Source organism: Aspergillus niger (assembly GCF_000002855.4).
Source record: "Aspergillus niger supercontig An15".
NCBI lineage: Eukaryota > Fungi > Ascomycota > Eurotiomycetes > Eurotiales > Aspergillaceae > Aspergillus > Aspergillus niger.
The window spans coordinates 1,513,212-1,531,722 of record NT_166530.1 but is presented as its reverse complement, the minus strand read 5'-3'; the positions used below and the strand labels follow the sequence as shown (position 1 = coordinate 1,531,722).

Below are 18,511 nucleotides of genomic sequence, written 5' to 3'. Positions count from 1 at the left end.
CTGATTCACTGATGGCAAATCCGGTGGAGGTCGGACTTTTTCGCACACGACCATCGACAAACCCGCTCTTATGAATCCCGCCGCCTCATGATAGGTACCGCCGGATCCGCGTCCCACAATGGGGGGAAACTTGTGGCTTCCTGGCGAGGTTGGCATTCTGCGCGGGTGTAAACGGGACCCAAAGATCAGTCCAAAGTAAGTGCCAGTTAAAAAACCCGCAAAAAGCCAGGCCAAAGATGTAAACTGTAAGCCTACAGGAAACATGGATTCCTCAAGTCATTGACGGGACTGCGATTATCATGGCCCGTCATCATTGGCATTACCAGATTCCAGCTGGAATCTCGACCCGAATGGCCCATCCACCCCATCCTGGTCGAGACGTTTCGCTCAAAGACAATCGGTGCCCTGCCATGCGACACCGGTGAGCCTGGTCAATAGTGCGATCGGGGGTCCTGGATAGATAGTAGGTTTGGTCGCAAGCTGAATTCAACATTCCGGTTGCTCCAACCTCCGCTTCAAGCGTCAAATCCCGGAGCGAAGATGGCAGCCCGCCCGCCCGTTCTATGTCACGTGAACTCGCGTTGGGTGAAGCCCGGCTTCGTGTGGCCCGGCGCGTCAAGGACCCGGCGGGATATTAACACTCATTGTCCACCACAACCGTAAGTATTGGCAGATAAAACTGTCGGGATAGAATCGCAAGTTAGCCTGCGATATAAAATGCGTTTTTATCATCAGTTATACTCTTACTTTGAAGGAAAAGATGGTCAGTAAAGGAATTGATGTGCTGGCGGGAAGACGCGTTAGATGATGTCACCCGTTCCGGGAGCAAGCAAACAGCGCAAACAGCAGCTGACCTAAGCATGCCATAGCAACCCCCGAAGAGGACTAGCGCGAGTGTTGTTGACGGTAACCAAGTAAGGAAGTGACCGTTTCGGGCAATGCTGGTGGTTGCCCTTGAGATCCAGTTCAAACTCAGCTTGTGTTTGTCCTGCCCTTTCTTCGTTGCTGGACGCCCTGTTTTTGTCAATGTATTGGTGTTAGTCGTCGTCTTTCAACCAACCTCCTCCCTCTCGTGGCACCCAATCTTAACACTCAAAGCCTGGTCGACTGGCGCTATCGCTCGAGCCCTTGGCGCGGTCTTGTGTTTGTTTGGGGTCGCATTTTTAGTATAACTTTAGCTGCGACGACCAACTCCTGCGCAGGGCGCAGAGAAGTAAACAACCACCCACCCTTCCCCAAGCTCCCCAAACACGGTCCTGGAGGCTTCAGAGTATTGTCTCTCTTCATTCAAGATGGACGCAAAGGTACGTTATCATCCATTGCATGTTCTTCCTGCCTGTCAGCCGCCCAATCGGCTTATAAACATGGCATGCATGTTCACGGTGCTGCACGCGCACCGACGGCTTAGCCTCCGAATACCCCTTCACCAATGTCGCAACATAGTTAATTACACTGAGCTGACGAGGTGTATGGCATTAGCCCCAGAGAATTCGCGTCCGTGGTGACGAGAACGCCCCCTTCCCTCTCGCGGCCAACAAGACCCTTACCCAGAAAAACAAATCCACGCCTGCCTTGTCCACCATGTTCCAAAATGGCGCTAACAAAGGTGCGGCCAAGCGGGCTGCTTTTGGCGATGTCAGCAACACGGCTAAACCAATTCACGCGGGTCGCGATGATATCTCCCTGGCGGGCAAGAAACAGACCAAAGGGGCAGAGAAGGCGGCGTTGATCGTCGAGAAGAAGCCCAGTCTGGCGCAGCCAGCTCAGCGGCCCATGTCGATGGCTGGCATGAAAGGCCTCTTGAGCAATGTGCCCAACGCCAAACCCATCGAGCCTTCCAAGCAAATTGCCATGCAGCAGCAAACTGCAAATACTAGAAAGATCTTAAACAAGAGGGCTACAGTATTCAAGGACGCGTCGGAACCGTCGAACAACAAATGCGAAATTACATCCAAGGAAACCAACACCGAACTAGAGGAAGGGGACAACAAGGCATCCCTTGCACAGGCGTCCGCAGCTGCGAAGCGGACCACTACGAAGGAGGCAGCTACACACGAAGAGGCGAAGCCAGTTCTGGAAGACACCGAAGAGAATTCCATTGTGGACTCTGAAGTTGATGAGGCAGAGAAAGCTTTACTAGAGGCTGACGATGATCATTGCAAAGTCCAAGATCATAGCGAGGATCCCAAGCCCCGCGAGCTCCCCGCTGCGCCCGAGGTCCCTGAATCTCACCGCGTCGCGAAGGCTCATCGTGACTCTGCCTCGACCTCGCATGCACCGGCCCAGTCGGAGCCGGAAGATTGGGATGAAGAGGACGAGCACGAGGAGGAAGATGGGTATATCACTGCTCGCTCCTACCGCTCTCGCGGCGAAAATACCACTGGGGGTGCCACCACAGTGCTGTTCCCCAAGTTCACCCAGCAAGTCCGACGCGAATTAGCTCTTGCGGAGCAGGTCGTGGAGGCCACACGTACTGAGGAAGACATTGAAGATGAATGGTACGATACAAGCATGGTTGCGGAATACAGCGAGGAGATCTTCGAATACATGAGAGAACAAGAGGTACGTACTAAGTCGAGAGGCCCGACTGTATCTATTATTTAGCTGCTTACACTGCCTACAGATCAAGATGCTGCCCAACGCTCACTACATGGATAACCAAGCAGAGATCCAATGGTCTATGCGGTCTGTGCTTATGGACTGGGTCGTGCAGGTCCACTATCGGTTCTCTTTGCTTCCCGAGACCCTCTTTCTGTGTGTCAACTACATCGACCGTTTCCTTTCTTGCAAGATCGTGTCCCTTGGCAAACTTCAGCTCGTGGGTGCCACTGCCATCTTCATCGCTGCCAAATATGAGGAGATCAACTGCCCGTCTGTGCAGGAGATCGTCTACATGGTAGATGGGGGATATTCGATGGATGAGATTCTCAAGGCTGAACGTTTCATGTTGAGCATGTTACAGTTCGAGCTGGGGTGGCCTGGCCCGATGAGTTTCCTGCGAAGGATTAGCAAGGCCGACGACTACGACTTGGAGACGCGCACGCTTGCCAAATACTTCTTGGAGATCACTGTCATGGATGAGCGGTTTGTCGGAAGCCCCGCGAGCTTCGTTGCCGCTGGCGCTCACTGCCTGGCTAGGCTCATGCTGCGGAAGGGAACCTGGGTATGTCCTTGGCCAGCTGGAACTCGAAAGAAGTCGTTCTAACATGATTACAGACTCCCGCCCACGCCCACTATGCCGGATACACTTACACGCAGCTTCTCCCACTCATTTCTCTCATGGTGGAATGCTGCGAGAATCCTCGCAAGCACCATGGCTCTATCTACGAAAAGTTTTCTGACAAACGCTACAAGCGCGCTTCTCTGTTCGTCGAGAACGAGATGAGAAAGGGATTCATTATCCCGGAGCAGACCAGAGATAGCTCTCATTCCGATCGCAACGCATCAATTGAATCAGCGCACTACTGGAAGCGCGCATAGCCGCTCATCAAATCACTCGCGCTGATATCTTCGACCTCTTTTAACCGCTACCAAATACAGAAACTCAACCCAGAGTTGTTGTTTACCTCTGCATATAGAGCATGAAATTGTCTGACACGGCGCAGGGGTTCAGGGTTTGCTGGCTACACGGCCCTGCAGCCCGTGCCTGTCGAAGGCTGCTAATACTTGAAAATAAGAGGCGTGAGTGTGCGCAGAAGCTCACGTCGCCAATCCCCCAGGATCAAGGTCCTCACACCCTCATTTACCTTTTTTTATGATACCAAGACATGTGACGTCTATGGCCGTGCATGCAAGATGTAGATCACGCAAGAAAACTGATGCCGTGACCGGAATCGGATATCAGGGAGACGGAGTTCTTTTTGCTTTTAAATTATTTCTCTTCTCTTTTCTTTTCTTTTTCTTTTTTTCTTTTCTTTTAATGATTTGCACGACGGTTGAAATCATGCAAGCAATCCGGGTTCGGGAGTTAATGGGTCGATGGCTTGTCTTTTCATACAATCCCTCCTTTACATTTTCTTCATTTCTCTCCTATGTCGTTATGCCCTTGTGTTCTTTTACTTTTCTCGACTATCACGACCTGTTTTGCACGCTCCCGGCAGATTGCTGCTATCCACGGGATTTTCATGACGAACAGCGAGCTCGCCTGAGCATCGCTATAATTCATTACCCTCTGATTTCCTTTGTTTCGTTGGAAATGACGTTTACCGTTCGTCTATTACCGTATGCATCGTTCTGTGGATTATTATCCAGGTTTATGACGCAGGAGTTAATGCCATTGGATCTATCTCAGTAGCCTCAGTTACAGATGACTAGATATCGTAGTATTCGAACCGAAGCCTATCAGTCAAGCCAAGTCAGATCCACGCCCATGAACATCAAATTTATCATGAATTACACCCACATCTAATCTTCGCAGGACCTCTATCTTTTTGCTAGCCTCTACTACTATATACTCATATACTCCCCAACCTCACTAACCAAAACATCCACCCAAAACTGAAGCCATCCAAAATCTACTGATCCAACCCATTAAACTCAATCAACCTCTTCACGACCTCAACCACCTGATCTGCCGTCCTAGCCCGCTCACCATCCTCACCACCATTAGGCTGATCAATCCTCATCGCAATAATCTCATCCAACATCATCCGCAACCTCGAGACCAGAACACCGATGCGAGCCCATCCGCGCAGCCGTAACCATCCGTCGACGATCAAGCCGCGGCCAGCGGTGTCGAGGTCGATGGACCCGCAGAAGAGGAGGAGGGAGTAGGCGTTGAATGCTATATACCATTCTTTGTTAGTATACATTTCTCACAGGGTACAGATGTATAGTGAAGGGATGATCGAGATAAGGGATAATAACTTACGTGTCAAATCACGAACAAACACCTTACTCGTCGCCATTTTGGTAAAGTAGCTGAGATATGCAGATGAGCTGGGGTATGATTGGGCCGAGAAGCAGACGGAAGAAGGATGAATGAAGACGCGGCCATTCTCCTGGTTGAAGTATTTGATTGTTCGTGCGTCTGGGTCGATTTCCACGGTTCCCGTGACGGAGCTGGCGAATTTCTTGTCTGGGAAGGAGATTTGCGCAATCTGAGGCTGAAAGGCGCCGGCGATTAGGGCGCGGAGGAGGGGTTTGTTGGATGCGTTGCGGTTCCAGCGAGATGATGGGTCGGAGGAAGAGTAGTCGACAGGGAGGAGGCCGGCGTCTTTGAGGGAGGTTAGGAGTTGGGATTTGTTGGAGGAGATGTCGCGGAGGGTTTGATGGGAGAGGAAGTTGGCGGAGCACCAGGATTGGGTTTGCCAGTAGCCTTGGGCGTTGACGCGGTCGGACCACTGTTGGTAGGCGAGGAGATCAGTGAGAAGGTCGCCGTCGGCGCCTTTGGAGAAGGAGGCTTTTGCGGCGTTGGCCTCTTCGCGTTTCTCGCGCGGGGAGACGAAGGGGCTCTTGGCGGTCAGGATGGCGGAGATGGTGACGCAGGCGTCGATGCAGCTGAAGATGGAGCCGTAGACCATGAGTTTTGCGCAGCGGAGATCCGCTGGGATCATGGAGAGGTAGCGGCCCAAGGCGGTTAGTTTGTCGTGGTCGAGAGCGCCGACGCGGTGCAGGAAGTCGAGGGCTCCTTCGACGGCGGTGCTTTCTGGTGGAGTGATGGTGTTGGCTAGGAAGGTGGCGACGTCGTTGATGCCCTGCATGGCTTTGACGGATAGACAGAGCTGTTCGAGGGGTACTCGACGAATCTCGGGGTCTGGACGCTGTGCCATGTTTGCCTCTGCTTTGCGGGTATATAGTTTGTAGCATATACCGGCTCGGACACGACCGGCTCGACCACGTCGTTGCTTGCAGGCTGCCTGGGAGGCCCATACTTCTTGCAGTCGGACGATGTTGTCTCGGGGGTCGTAGCTTGTCTCCTTGACTCGACCGGTGTCGATGACGGCTACGATATCCTCGATTGTGATGGATGTTTCGGCGACGTTGGTCGCTGCGATGACCTTGCGCTTGCCCTTGGGAGGGCTGAGGAAGACACGCCGTTGTTCAGCTGGGAGGAGAGATGCGTGAAGAGGGAGGGGATGGGCGTTGGGTATTCTCTTCACAGCGTTCAGGCATCTCTCGATCTCCATTGTTCCGGGAAGGAAGATTAGGATGCCTCCTGGCTGGTCGCCTAGCTGGGCGTCAATGTATCGAACTGTGGAAGCGATCAATTCGTAGTTGATGCCCATTCCGAGACTGCGAAGAACCTTGCCAAGGGACTCGTCGGCTTGGGCAGATGATACGGCGTCTTCTTCCTCATAGTCGCGTTCGGAGAACTCAGGGTAGAATCCTGTGTCGCGGATGATATCGTCCAAGTAGTTGTCTTGCACGGGGAAGGTCCGTCCTGGGATGTTAACAAATCCAACGGACTTGCTACCGCCAAAATAGTTCATGAAGATGTCTGCGTCGAGAGTGGCACTCATGAGAATGACCTTGATGTCTTTACGATAGCGGAGGACGTCTCTCAGCAGAGCCAGAAGAAAATCGGTGTCGAGACTCCGTTCGTGCACTTCATCCACCACGACGTGGGTGACATCCGCGAGGGAGCTTGCGACATTGCCGTCAGGGCCACTGCCAGATTGCATGCGACGGAGCAGAACACCAGTGGTAACAAATGTGATCTTCGTTGTGCCTGCCTTGGCCTTCGACTCGCCTCGAATGATGTATCCCACCTCGTCACCAACCGACGCACATCGCTCATCGGACACGCGATCTGCCAGACCCAAAGCAGAGATTCTGCGAGGCTGGGTACAGATGATGTTTGCGGCAGCACCAAGGTCTCGCTTGATCAAGTCATCAAGCAAAAACTGGACGGACTGGGTACTCTTTCCACTACCGGTCTCTCCAGAGATGATTGTAACTTGGTACTTGTTCACGGCCTGAATAATAGCGTCCTGTGTGTTCCAGGCTGGAAGAGCTTGTCGTTTTCGAGTCATCTCTTGCTGGGTCTTGGTTGCCTGCTTCGCTTCCCAGGCTTCTCTCAGCGCGACGCTTTGCGGCGAGCCCGGCTGCCAGTTAACGTCTCTGCCCTTCTTGCGTGATTGGCGAACAGGGAGTTGAGATACAGACCCTGTCGCAGTTGGAGAAGCAGAGACGGTTGAAATATCCCGCAGACGCCCTGGGTTCTCCATAACTTCCGGCAGATGCACCTCTAACCAGTCCAGGATATTGAATATCATTGGCTCACCAAAAAAGTTCTCCTCAGAGTACTGTACCACCTGGCGTATAGCACTCAGTCGTATGTAAGCTGGAATGCCCTTGGCCAGAATAGAGATAACCGGAACAGCTGAAGGATAATGCGTAGAAGGCCTCTGGAAACGGAACGTTAAAGACTCCGGCAAGTCTGACCCTTCACTCTTAATTTCACAGACTTTAGGCGAAATCCGCTTGTACCGTTCTCCGAAGATAGCCTCCAGGGTATCTTGCTCTTCTGCCCACAAATCCTCTTCCGCAATGGGCGAAGAGTCGATAGCAGAATTTGATCCGTGCACCAGCGTGCTCTGAAGGAACTCTGCTGCCGCAAGTTCATCGCCCTTTTTGCTATCCAGTGTTCGCGAGCACAGGTCAGCAGGGTAGCCGATGGAGGCAAGCCGTTTGATTTTGGCCTCCCTTGCAAGATCATCGCTGGCAAGGCTCACACCGGCGGAGTACCCTTCAGGTAGACACCACCGTGGAAGATCATCTTCCGGGACATATATAAGAAGCCATTCCAGGACCTCCTCCCGGTCCTTGCATGTACTTGTCGCCTCCTCCACATGGCTGCGCCGGAAGCCCAAGTGAGTGAGCTCCTCGACAATAGACTTGCGCTCGCTTGCGGGTATCTCCACATTGTAAGGATTCCAAATGGCATGCTGACGCAGAATGCCCTCGATCTCACGGCGCACTTTACCCCCAAGATCAACTTTTGGTGCTTGCGACCAGATCTTCTTGCCCCTGTTATCACCGCTAGAGCCCAGTCCCAAGTCAACCGTCTTCTCTGCCTCCTTCGCCTGCATCTTCTCGCGCTCTTTCCGCTTCTTTTCCAGGTCTGCAGCTGCACTTTCTCGCTCCTGCTTGGCAAGGAACGGATCTGCCTCGTACATCCATCCTTTCCCTCCCTTGGTATCTGCCGTCTTGATCTCCGTGAAGTCCTCTTTCCAGAGCTTCTTATAGGTAGGCGGAAGCATCATATGTAGATTTTTCATGTTACACACTCGAAATAGGGCATAAGCAGCTGCGAAATGGCGCGCCTCTAATGCCGTAGGTTGCGCAGCGAGATGCTTGTGGGACGGGGGTGGCTTCATAGGAGGGAGTACGACAGTTTCTCGAGTCTTAGGATCGACGCGCTTCAAGATGACGGAGGAAACAAAGCCCTCTGAAACTTTTATCTGCATTGCGGTGGTATTGTCAGCATAATGACTTCGCAATTCATTAAGTAGTGAATCAAACGAAGATAGGCCACCATTGGCCGTACCATTGTATACTCAGGTTTCTCCCACTTCTGCTTCTGGCAATGCTCCGCGAGCATATTGACCGGCAGTTTTCCGGTCCATGATGCGCCTCCGATGACCTCCTTCACAGAGGGTTTCTTAGGCTCCTCCGTGGAAGCCTGCGCTTTCTTCGCTGTCTCCGCCGATCGTTCGGCGGCGGCTTTGGCTGATTTGGTCCCCGGTTTGGGGGCTCCTCCACGGGCGTCGTTCTTTTTCTTGGGGGCCATAATTCCAAAGTTGCAGGTAATCTAGAGCAGACGCCCGTGGAGCAACTCAGGCCGTTGAGGAGAATCCAAAAAGGTACCTAGAGCACTCCTGGTATTGAAAAGAAGCAGCGGGAGTTTCTGAGACGATTCCGCGGTTGGCTTGTCCCGCACTAGGCCGCTTTGATCCTTTGGGTAGGGCTGCGGGGAGTCGCCGCTGATCGCATCGCATGGCTTCGGCCTCTCCGCATCATAAGTAAGAGCTCTGAATCTCACCCATAACAGCTCTGCACCGGTCACTCGCTGTGCTCGTCAGCTAGAATCATTACTACGATGGCTGACTCTCCAACTCTGGAGCTCGACAGCCCCACAGAACAGGATGTCGCGCCCGCAGAAGCGCAGCAGCCACCGCCCAAGCCAGCGAAAAGAGACGCCTGTACGCTCCGAACACAAACACCGATTCACCCCTCTCCCTCCCCTTGCATACCAGACGCAGGAACCACTAACTGATTATTCCTATCTCAGTTACAGAACTACTTGCTCCGAAACCTAAACATCCCAAACATGGCGATCCTAGCACCTCCAAACACACTCCTACTACCTCGAAAAGGCGAGCCATCGGTGGCCCCCGAGACGGCCTAGGCGTCTACATCGCGAAACCAGAAACCTTCCCCTCCAACGTAGTAGTATACTACGACGATGATTTCGTCGTCATTCACGACATGTTCCCCAAGGCAACCCTCCACCTCCTACTTCTCCCACGAGATCCTCAGAAAACGCGCCTCCATCCATTCGAAGCCTTCGAGGACGCCGACTTCCTGGCACAAGTGAAAAGGGAAACGCAGAAGCTCCGCAAACTCGCGGCTGGTGAGCTCAGACGAATACATGGGAAATACTCGGCGCAGGATAAGGAAAGACAGGAGGCCCTGAATGTAGAACCACCGCTGGAGGAGCTGCCGCCGGGGAGGAACTGGGAGCAAGAGATCATGTGTGGAATTCATGCGCATCCCTCCATGAATCACTTGCATGTGCACGTTATCTCCGTGGATCGGTTCAGCGATCGTCTCAAGCATAGGAAACATTACAATAGCTTTTCTACACCGTTTTTCGTCAAAATTGATGATTTCCCACTGGCGCCGGATGATGTGCGGAGGCATCCCGATGAACAAGGCTACCTGCGCAGGGATTTTGTCTGTTGGCGCTGTGGGAAGCAATTTGGGAACAAATTCGCCGAGTTGAAGCTACATTTAAAGGAGGAGTTTGATGCATGGAGAAAGCTGTGAGGCGCATGACTACCCGCATGATGCAGGACGGTATAAGCGAAAGGGGGCTAGAGGCACGTTCTGCCATTTCTTCTTGAGCTTCAAATGATACTTGATGGAGTGATGCGGGGAACCGACCATGCAGTCCCCCTTGGCTGATTGCGTGAGCTCCGATTATAAATATCAATTTGAAGTAAATGTACACGCAAATCCAAGGCAGCAATAACTCCTGGTGGGCCACATTTTCAGTGACCCTTTCCCAAGTCCGCTAGCCTTACTCCAGAGTCGCTGAGAGAACCAACCAAGGTTCCCTCCGACTCCAAGCCCTTCCCAATATCTCCTCACAGATCACCCATCGACTCAGCACTGCAAGGGCCATTTAGGCACGGTTCTTAGCCTTGGCGCTACCCTTGACCTTCCTGGCCTCAGGACGGTTGATGTGGTGAGCGGGGATCCACTCGGCGTTGTAGGTAGTGGCAGACGAGACAGCAGGGCTGCTGGGAGCCTCAACGGGGGCCTCCTTCTTGGAGGCACCAGCGGACTTCTTGTACTCGGGGCCCTTTCCAGCGCGGCGCTTCTGGGGGAAGTAGGGAGCGATCCAGACGGTGTAGAAGAAGTAGACGACGCCAGAGAAGCAAGCCAGGAGGAAGAAGTACAGGAAGAGGCTAATAACAATAGGGTTAGCTTGGCCTTATCGGCGAGCTGTGAGAAAAGTGCCTTACATCTGAGGGTCAAAGATGCTGGTCTCCGGCTCAACAACGCTGACAGTGCCGTTGTAGGCGTAGAGAGTGAAGAGGTTGCCATCGGTATCAGAGATGACGGAAGCGAGGGTGAGCAGCAAATCCTGGGGGTGCATTTCGGTGGCGAAGCTGTAGCTGACGCTCTCCTGCTGACCGGCCGGGATCTCAACGCTGTAACGGTGCGCAGTCAGGTTGCGAACAATCTGGCTGCTTTCTCCTTCAACTGCCGACAAGGAACCACCAATGAAGTTCACAGTCACGGGAGATTCCTCCTCATTGGCGAAAGTGATCAGCGCCTCGGTCGGGTAGCCATTGACAAGCTTGACACCAAAGATCTCGGAGGCAGGGAAGGAGGCGTGGGCCGTGACAGAAAGCAATTGGGTTTCAGGGAGATCCTCCTTCTCAGCAGCATCCTAGTAACATGCGACATCGCGTCAGCAACTCAATTGACAGTGGGACGATGGGAGTCACGCGAGAGGGAACGTACCGCCGCGAGACTGCCGCCAATCAAGGCCTGGACAGAAAGGAGAGCCAGGGACAAGAAACCAAAGCGACCCATTGTGAATGAACCGGGAATTGAGGACGAGAAGAGAAAGGGTGAGGGTGAGGAGGGAGGGGGAGAAGGGTGGAGAAGAGAAAGATCGAAGAGGCGATCGGACCAGAGGTGGATGGAAAGGAAGAGAGAAGTAAGTAAGTGGGAGAGGAGAAGCAGTAAGAAAGAGAAGGGGAACTGGCAATTTCTCCACGTAGCCTCAATACTGCCTCAGGTTGGCTGGGATGGTTCCCCATGCGGCGGGCTGACTCAGCCCCAGTTCTCCCCGGCCGGCGGCTCGTGACTGGTTGGCGCCTCATGCGGCTGTTTTGATGGTGACTTGCTCTAGGCTTGTGCCAGCCCAGTTCACCTGTCTCTGTAGATCTTGCACTCTCTTCGTGATTGTACAGTAAACTCAGTCCCGATAGTATTGACTCCCCGCAGTCTGCCCAATCTACTATTCTTTTTGGCTCCATAATCTCGATTGCCGCCGTCTCTGCCGCCCACCATCACCCTCCCCATTCTCGGTGCTTCTATAGCCTTGAGCTTCCCAAGATCGCTCTCTCACTTCCCTCCTCTAAGTCCCTTAGTGCTCGAACCTTATCTAGTTCATCATGACAGCGCCGGAGTATCTCGAGCGATATAAACAGCTGGCTTCTATAGAACAAGATAAGAATATCCTAATCGAGGTAGCCGCTCAGCATCACAGTATCAAGTGCTCCATGTTGACGTTACACTCCCTGCACCTAGGAACTTTTGCAGCGTGTGACAGAGTTGGAGGCAGCCTTCCAGCAAGAGAAACTCGATCATGAACGTGAAACGCGGTTTAATCGTGATATCCAGCTTCATGAAATGGAGTTAATGCAGCATATCGCGAGGATCAAGGCCATAATGGTGGGACCTTTATAGTTCCGCAGCCTGGTCTGTGCTAACGATGCTCGTCCGCTTTTAGGACCGCGAGCCCTTCATAGTTGTGCTACTAGATGGAACTGGCATCATCTTCAGAGATGAATTTTTACAAAAGGGAGAAGAAGGTGGAAAGATTGCAGCCAAGAAGCTTGCTGTCGCCCTAAAAGACTATGTTGCCAGCAATTTCCCAGGCCTTGATGCTTCAAAGATAATCGCAAGGATGTACGTCAACTTAAAGGGCCTGAGTGAGATGTGTGTCCGAGGCGTCATTAGCACCGACCCATCATCAGTCGAGGGCTTTGCTAGGGGCTTCAACAATGGCCATCCACTATTTGACCTTGTGGATACTGGACTGGACAACGCACATGATAAGATCGCAGGTACGCATCGAGGCTCTTGTCCAAAGCACTTACATTGGTATTCAACTTACAACGATGCGCTGACCTACTGCTCGCCGTCTTCAGAGGCCTTCAGGGTCAACCTATATAACTGTCACTGTCATCAAATCTTCTTAGGATGCGCCGACACCAGTGCATATGCCCAGATTTTGGTGGATATAATGGAAGACATTGACCTTGTAGGAAGAGTAACCTTGATCGAGGGCGTCACCTTTGAAAAGGACCTAGCCAAAATCAAGGCCGCATACAGAGTCTCTCAGTTTCCGGAAATTCTCCGAAATACAAAAATAACACCTGTCTGGGCCCCATGGAAAGCCGCAGTGGCGTCCAAACCTCCTCCCGCTCTCACCCCATCACCGAAACCAGGCGCAGTGCCACTGTCACGAACCTCGACTAGCACGTCAACAAACGCCAGTACATCGCTGTCTTCCACGTCTGCAAGGCCGTCAAGCCCTGGAGAGTTCCAAGTGGTACAGTCGAAATCAGCTACACCCGCACGGCCCAAGATCGTTGAACGAAACAAGTACGGTCAACGTGTAGACCGAGTTGACTTTAAAAGCATACCACGAGAAGAACTGAACCGCCTCAAGAAACTGAAATTATGCAACCTTCATTACCTTCTAGGAGAATGTACAGTTGATAACTGTCAGCACGACCACTCGCGCAAGTTGACCAAAAATGAACTTTCAATCTTGTCCGCCATCGCCCGCATGACCCCCTGCCGATACGGATTAGAATGCGATGATCCGGAATGTACATATGGGCATCGATGCCCTCATGCAGAACCCGGGAAAAGGGACTGTTACTGGGGTTCGAATTGTCGATTTGATCCTGCCGCCCATGGCATCGACACCAATATCGTTAAATTAACTAAGGTCTAATATTATGGATATAATAGTTGGGGAAGCGAACGCCATTACCTCTTTTCAAGTTTGCAGCGCGAGACAGAACCTGCATTGCTCTAGCCACAAAAGTTGTGTTTTCCTTTGGCCTTTGTAATGACTTCGCGCAGATAAGATTGGACTCTCTTCACAAGTTTCTGGCCCATTAACATCGATATTCCTGTTTGCTGGCGTGCTTCCTACTTTTGGTTTTCCACTCCCTCGCGTATGGTACATATATGAATATCCCTAGCTTCGTTACTTAATCTGTGAGATTGCTATCAATATGACACTTTTGCCGACCCCTTAGCCGCTTTCGATATCCAAGTCATTCTATATCTTACTTTATCGATAATATTACCATATTCGGACTCTAGTTTTTTATAATCATTCAGTGTTACTGTTGCTGTGCATCACCGCAGGGTTGGGAGCAGAAATCTTTCAAATTTGTATACAAGTGTCCCCAAGACTCGAGTCCTCCGATGACCATGGCGCCAAAAGCAAAACAAAATCCCCTATGTATACAAAAGCAGACAACATCACATACTCCCAGAAGCCGCTTTGCAACAATGTATTAGGAAATAGTAGTAAGGAACATAGAAAAGCGCCTCTCCCATCCAAAGCAGTCATCATGGCTACAGCCATTCTCATCATCTTCATTATTAGTGTTGGTGTTCTCAGTATCAGAACGATGTCTGCAAAGAACACCATACTCTTGAATGCAGCAATTGAAAGGCCTGCATGAAACTGGGCCGAGGTCCTGTTTGCCATCGTGTAGGGCCGCTCTTTTGCGCTCCTCGAGGTCTCCCCATAAGATGAAGAGCTTTTCTCGGAGTTCTTTCAGATCGGTTTGGTTTTGTCTTAGACTAATGGACATAGGAAGAGTTATGGTTAGATAATCGACCTCACGGCGATCTTAGTGTCGATATGTGAGGGAGCCGAGATGACTTACTCAACTGCAGTCAGCCCTAATAGATACTCTGCATTTGGGCCAGCTACAAACAACCTCATCTGTTCTTTCGCTTGACCTGCGGGTGGAGGAGGGACGCTCTCCACGAGCAGACAGAAGCGCCATTCCCATCTAATGAAACGATCGGGATCTCTTTGAGAGGTACCCTCACCCGAGGAGTCTTCGGGGACGGAGAAGTCTTCCAGTCGTGGGGGGAAGAAATCGACCACGCGGACTGTGGTTCGGTAGCAGAAGTTTTGAAAGGGGAAGCGGTACTGTATGTTGTCATATGAGATGTTGTCATGAAGTTTGTTGGAAAGGATCGCTTCCAGGGACATTGTAGGGACGGACGGGCTGCCTGCTATGACTATCATAGACTGTTAATCAACTGTAAGATGCCCCAGTGGTTATTACTAAGACGGCATGACTTACTGTTTTCATTTGGCGCATATCGCTTGCTGCTTGCTGCTGTTATGGGAACTTGGCCTTCTTCCACCTTTTCGGCTTTCTTTCGCTGTTTCTTGGTGCTTTTCTTCGAAACCTGCTGGCCTTCGTTTTCGAGTTCCCGCTTCCGAGGATTCGCTTTCCAGTATTCCGTCCTACGCTGCAGAAATTGTTCGACAAACGTGTCTTTGCGACGATCCAGGGTGTGTACATTGACTGAATTTGGATTCGTGCGGTTTGTGTGGATACTGGCTTCTAATATCCCATTGATGCGACTGCGCTTGACATGCACATTGTATAGCTGGATGAGATCGTTATCCTTCAGATGTTGGCGCGCATAGGATGCATGGGGTTCCCAGAGTGTGATTGTGAGGGTCATCCGTCCAACTGGTCCTGTCCATTTCTTCTTGGGTCGTTTTTGGTAACCGTAGATATCTCCTTCAGTGCCAAAGTCATTGTCACCGGCATCGTTTATTTGGCGGTCTTCGAGACCATCGTTGGCCGTGTAATCGGTGAAATAGAGGACGACCTTTTCACTGTCGTTGGTATAGACCTTGACAATTTGCCCCACGAGGTCAACATAATTTCGCTCTACAATATCCTTGACAAGAGAAAGCCTCTTGTGCGGGTAAGGTTTGGAATTTGGAATTGCAGCCTGGACAATATAGGAGCCACGTGGAGTATCTTGTGCTGGAGCTTTGCGAAAACCATCGACTGCAGTGAGGCTATTCAACAAATTCAAAGCATGTATCTTCTCTGAAGGAGATGGCTCAAAGTGCGTAGGGCCACAAAGGGGCGCAGGGCTAGACGTGGGATCCGGGTCCAGGCGAAAGATTGCCCATGGTACTTCTCTGTCCTGGGCAGCGACTCCCAACGGGTCTCCTTTGAAGTTCCTTATCTGCAGTCAAAGCGTCAGTCTGTCACCGAGGAAGGGGTCAAGTCTTGCCTCACGAACCCACAGATCTCGTATCAGGATCACGTCGCGTAGTTGGACGGGAGGTAAATGGCTCTCATTGTCTTTGAAATATTTGATTTTCAACCCGTCCCATGTATGTCCGTTGTCAAGACCTGAGTCCTTGATGGTGAAGGTAATACAGCTGGACGAGCCTCTAGACTTCCATATTCCGCCGAAGACGTCGACTACGACGCCAATGACACTTACTTTGCCCTGCGTAGAGAGTGCGGTGGACACATCCACGAACCGGGAGGCATAGCCGCCTGACATGGTGTAAAATTACGTTATGTCGCACAATGCATAGTGATGCCACGGTAGAACAGAGCCTGATGCATCTAATGCATCCAATGCAAGATTGAGACGCCGTGAGTTCGGACCTCCTTGGCTATTGATATAGATAGAGAAATTACTAGAAGTAGTATTGTTGATCGAACCGCGAATAGATCGACGCGGGACCGGGTGGAGCAATTAGTAGTAATACACGTAAACAATGCATCCACCAGAAAGGCCCGAATTAGAAATGGCTAGCAAGACAGCTTTTTCCAGAACAGCGTCAGAAGGTTTCTCGATGAGTCTGATACAGTATAGATTAGAGAAACACGCAGAGGCGTTGAAAGGAAAAAGTAAGAGACAAGTCCGCGCCAACTTCGCTTAGGCGGAAGTGGCGCTTGCGGGCGGAGCTGGACGAAAACAGCAAATCAGCGGCGTCCCGTGACTGGGCAATCCCACCTCCGAAGAGCATCAACACTTTTTTCCCCTCCTTCTACCATCTCAGCTTTGCGCTTGTCCTTTCTTCCTTTGTCTAGCCTCTTTCTCTATCCCCTTATTTAGCTCGCTGGGATTCCCATCTCCCACATCTTGCTATCTATCTCACCTTCTTCTTTCCCCCCACTCTTTTTCTCTCCTCATCTCTTAAGCTAATCCACCCGGTTGTGGTGCGCTTTGTTTTCACCCCTCTGTGTCCCAAGCAACCATGGCCGAGCGCTATATCCCCGAACATCGTCGCACTCAGTTCAAGGCCCGGAACCAGTTCCGGCCTGACGAGCTTCGTCGTCGTCGTGAGGAACAACAGGTTGAGATCAGAAAGCAGAAGAGAGATGAGAATTTGGCCAAGAGGAGAGGTATCCAGACCCGCGATGGCGGCATTGGCGTGGGCGGCGGCGTAGCTGCCGAGAGTGATGATGAGGCCAGCGCCATCGAGAGTGAGGTATGCAGTTCCTGCATTTCTTTTTTGTTTGTATCTCATTGTTCGATCTCTTTGTTCCTTTCCCGACCGGGAGCTGGGCCCATCGGCTGCCCGTTTTCGAATCTTTCTTTCTGGTCGCTCTTGCTTGTCCAGATGCGTCCCAGCGAGAGCTTTTCACCGCTTTGCCGCCGGGCGAGCCCTCATTCGGCTCTGACTGGACAAGCACACGACCAGCATCATCAAGACTCCCTTCGCGCTCAGCCAAGATGTATTCATTACTGTGCAAAATAGCTAATGGATGGTTTTCTAGCTTAATGTGGAGCTCCCCGAGATGGTTAAGGGCGTCTTCTCCGATCAGATCGACCAGCAGATCCAAGCCACCACCAAGTTCAGGAAATTGCTCTCCAAGGAGCGCAACCCCCCCATTGAGCGTGTCATCGAGACCGGTGTCGTGAGCCGCTTCGTTGAATTCCTCCGATCCCCCCACACTCTTGTTCAGTTCGAAGCTGCTTGGGCTTTGACCAACATTGCCTCTGGTTCCGCCCAACAGACCCAGGTCGTTATCGAGGCTGGTGCTGTACCGATCTTCTGCGAACTCCTGAGCAGCCCTGAACCCGATGTTCGTGAGCAGGCCGTCTGGGCCCTTGGTAACATTGCGGGTGACAGCCCTCAATGCCGTGACTTCGTTCTCAACGCCGGTGCTCTGCGTCCTCTGCTGAACCTCATCAACGATGGCCGGAAGCTGAGCATGCTGCGCAACGCTACCTGGACCCTGAGCAACTTCTGCCGCGGCAAGACGCCTCAGCCTGATTGGAACACTGTATGTCATCCTATCTGCTCATCCTAACGAGCTTTTGTCGCTAACATTGGATTTCAAAGATTGCCCCCGCTCTTCCTGTCCTTGCTAAGCTCATCTACATGCTTGATGATGAAGTCCTGATCGATGCTTGCTGGGCCATCTCCTACCTGTCTGATGGCGCCAACGACAAGATTCAGGCTGTCATCGAGGCCGGCATCCCTCGCCGTCTCGTCGAGCTCCTCATGCACGCCTCGACCTCGGTCCAGACCCCCGCTCTCCGGTCGGTCGGTAACATCGTCACTGGTGACGACGTCCAGACCCAGGTCATCATCAACTGCGGTGCTCTTCCCGCCCTCCTCGCTCTGCTGAGCTCCACCAAGGACGGTATCCGTAAGGAGGCGTGCTGGACCATCTCCAACATCACTGCTGGTAACTCCAGCCAGATCCAGGCTGTCGTCGACGCCGGCATCATCCCTCCCTTGATCAACCTGCTGGCGAACGGTGACTTCAAGACGCGTAAGGAGGCCTGCTGGGCCATCTCCAACGCCACCTCCGGTGGTCTGCAGAAGCCTGACCAGATCCGCTACCTCGTGTCCCAGGGATGCATCAAGCCCCTGTGCGACCTTCTTGCTTGCCCTGACAACAAGATCATCCAGGTTGCTCTGGATGGTCTGGAGAACATCCTCAAGGTCGGCGAGATGGACAAGGAGGCTGGCCAGTCTGAGGCCAACGTCAACCGCTACGCT

The 18,511-nt window shown here is 52.1% G+C and overlaps 8 protein-coding genes across 8 annotated transcripts; 5 read left to right on the top strand and 3 right to left on the bottom strand.

Moving 5' to 3' along the window:
- Window positions 1–118: 118 nt before the first annotated feature.
- An15g06510 (hypothetical protein) lies at window positions 119–438 on the top strand (the record flags this gene model as incomplete). Its single annotated transcript, XM_059744763.1, has 2 exons — window positions 119–195; window positions 258–438. 2 exons carry the CDS (start codon window positions 119–121, stop codon window positions 436–438), a joined length of 258 nt encoding a protein of 85 aa, XP_059602612.1.
- Window positions 439–1,581: 1,143 nt separating this feature from the next.
- Window positions 1,582–3,480, top strand: An15g06500 (uncharacterized protein; the record flags this gene model as incomplete). Its single annotated transcript, XM_059744762.1, has 3 exons — window positions 1,582–2,562; window positions 2,624–3,163; window positions 3,217–3,480. 3 exons carry the CDS (start codon window positions 1,582–1,584, stop codon window positions 3,478–3,480), a joined length of 1,785 nt encoding a protein of 594 aa, XP_059602611.1.
- Window positions 3,481–4,514: 1,034 nt separating this feature from the next.
- Window positions 4,515–8,734, bottom strand: An15g06490 (uncharacterized protein; the record flags this gene model as incomplete). The annotated part of the gene is made up of 3 exons (XM_001397140.3): window positions 4,515–4,783; window positions 4,871–8,405; window positions 8,492–8,734. 3 exons carry the CDS (start codon window positions 8,732–8,734, stop codon window positions 4,515–4,517), a joined length of 4,047 nt encoding a protein of 1,348 aa, XP_001397177.1.
- Window positions 8,735–9,043: 309 nt separating this feature from the next.
- On the top strand, window positions 9,044–9,993 carry An15g06480 (uncharacterized protein; the record flags this gene model as incomplete). The annotated part of the gene is made up of 2 exons (XM_001397139.1): window positions 9,044–9,146; window positions 9,236–9,993. The coding sequence occupies 2 exons, from the start codon at window positions 9,044–9,046 to the stop codon at window positions 9,991–9,993; spliced, it is 861 nt and encodes a 286-aa protein (XP_001397176.1).
- Window positions 9,994–10,351: 358 nt separating this feature from the next.
- Window positions 10,352–11,271, bottom strand: An15g06470 (uncharacterized protein; the record flags this gene model as incomplete). Its single annotated transcript, XM_001397138.3, has 3 exons — window positions 10,352–10,637; window positions 10,695–11,125; window positions 11,200–11,271. The coding sequence occupies 3 exons, from the start codon at window positions 11,269–11,271 to the stop codon at window positions 10,352–10,354; spliced, it is 789 nt and encodes a 262-aa protein (XP_001397175.1).
- An 864-nt stretch (window positions 11,272–12,135) lies between these two features.
- On the top strand, window positions 12,136–13,432 carry An15g06460 (uncharacterized protein; the record flags this gene model as incomplete). Its single annotated transcript, XM_059744760.1, has 2 exons — window positions 12,136–12,138; window positions 12,197–13,432. The coding sequence occupies 2 exons, from the start codon at window positions 12,136–12,138 to the stop codon at window positions 13,430–13,432; spliced, it is 1,239 nt and encodes a 412-aa protein (XP_059602610.1).
- A 574-nt stretch (window positions 13,433–14,006) lies between these two features.
- An15g06450 (uncharacterized protein) lies at window positions 14,007–16,050 on the bottom strand (the record flags this gene model as incomplete). Its single annotated transcript, XM_059744759.1, has 4 exons — window positions 14,007–14,298; window positions 14,385–14,616; window positions 14,814–15,723; window positions 15,781–16,050. 4 exons carry the CDS (start codon window positions 16,048–16,050, stop codon window positions 14,007–14,009), a joined length of 1,704 nt encoding a protein of 567 aa, XP_059602609.1.
- A 703-nt stretch (window positions 16,051–16,753) lies between these two features.
- An15g06440 (uncharacterized protein) lies at window positions 16,754–18,511 on the top strand (the record flags this gene model as incomplete). Its single annotated transcript, XM_001397135.3, has 3 exons — window positions 16,754–16,987; window positions 17,277–17,786; window positions 17,846–18,511. Coding segments are annotated over 3 exons (1,410 nt in total), but the record flags the coding sequence as incomplete, so codon positions are not given.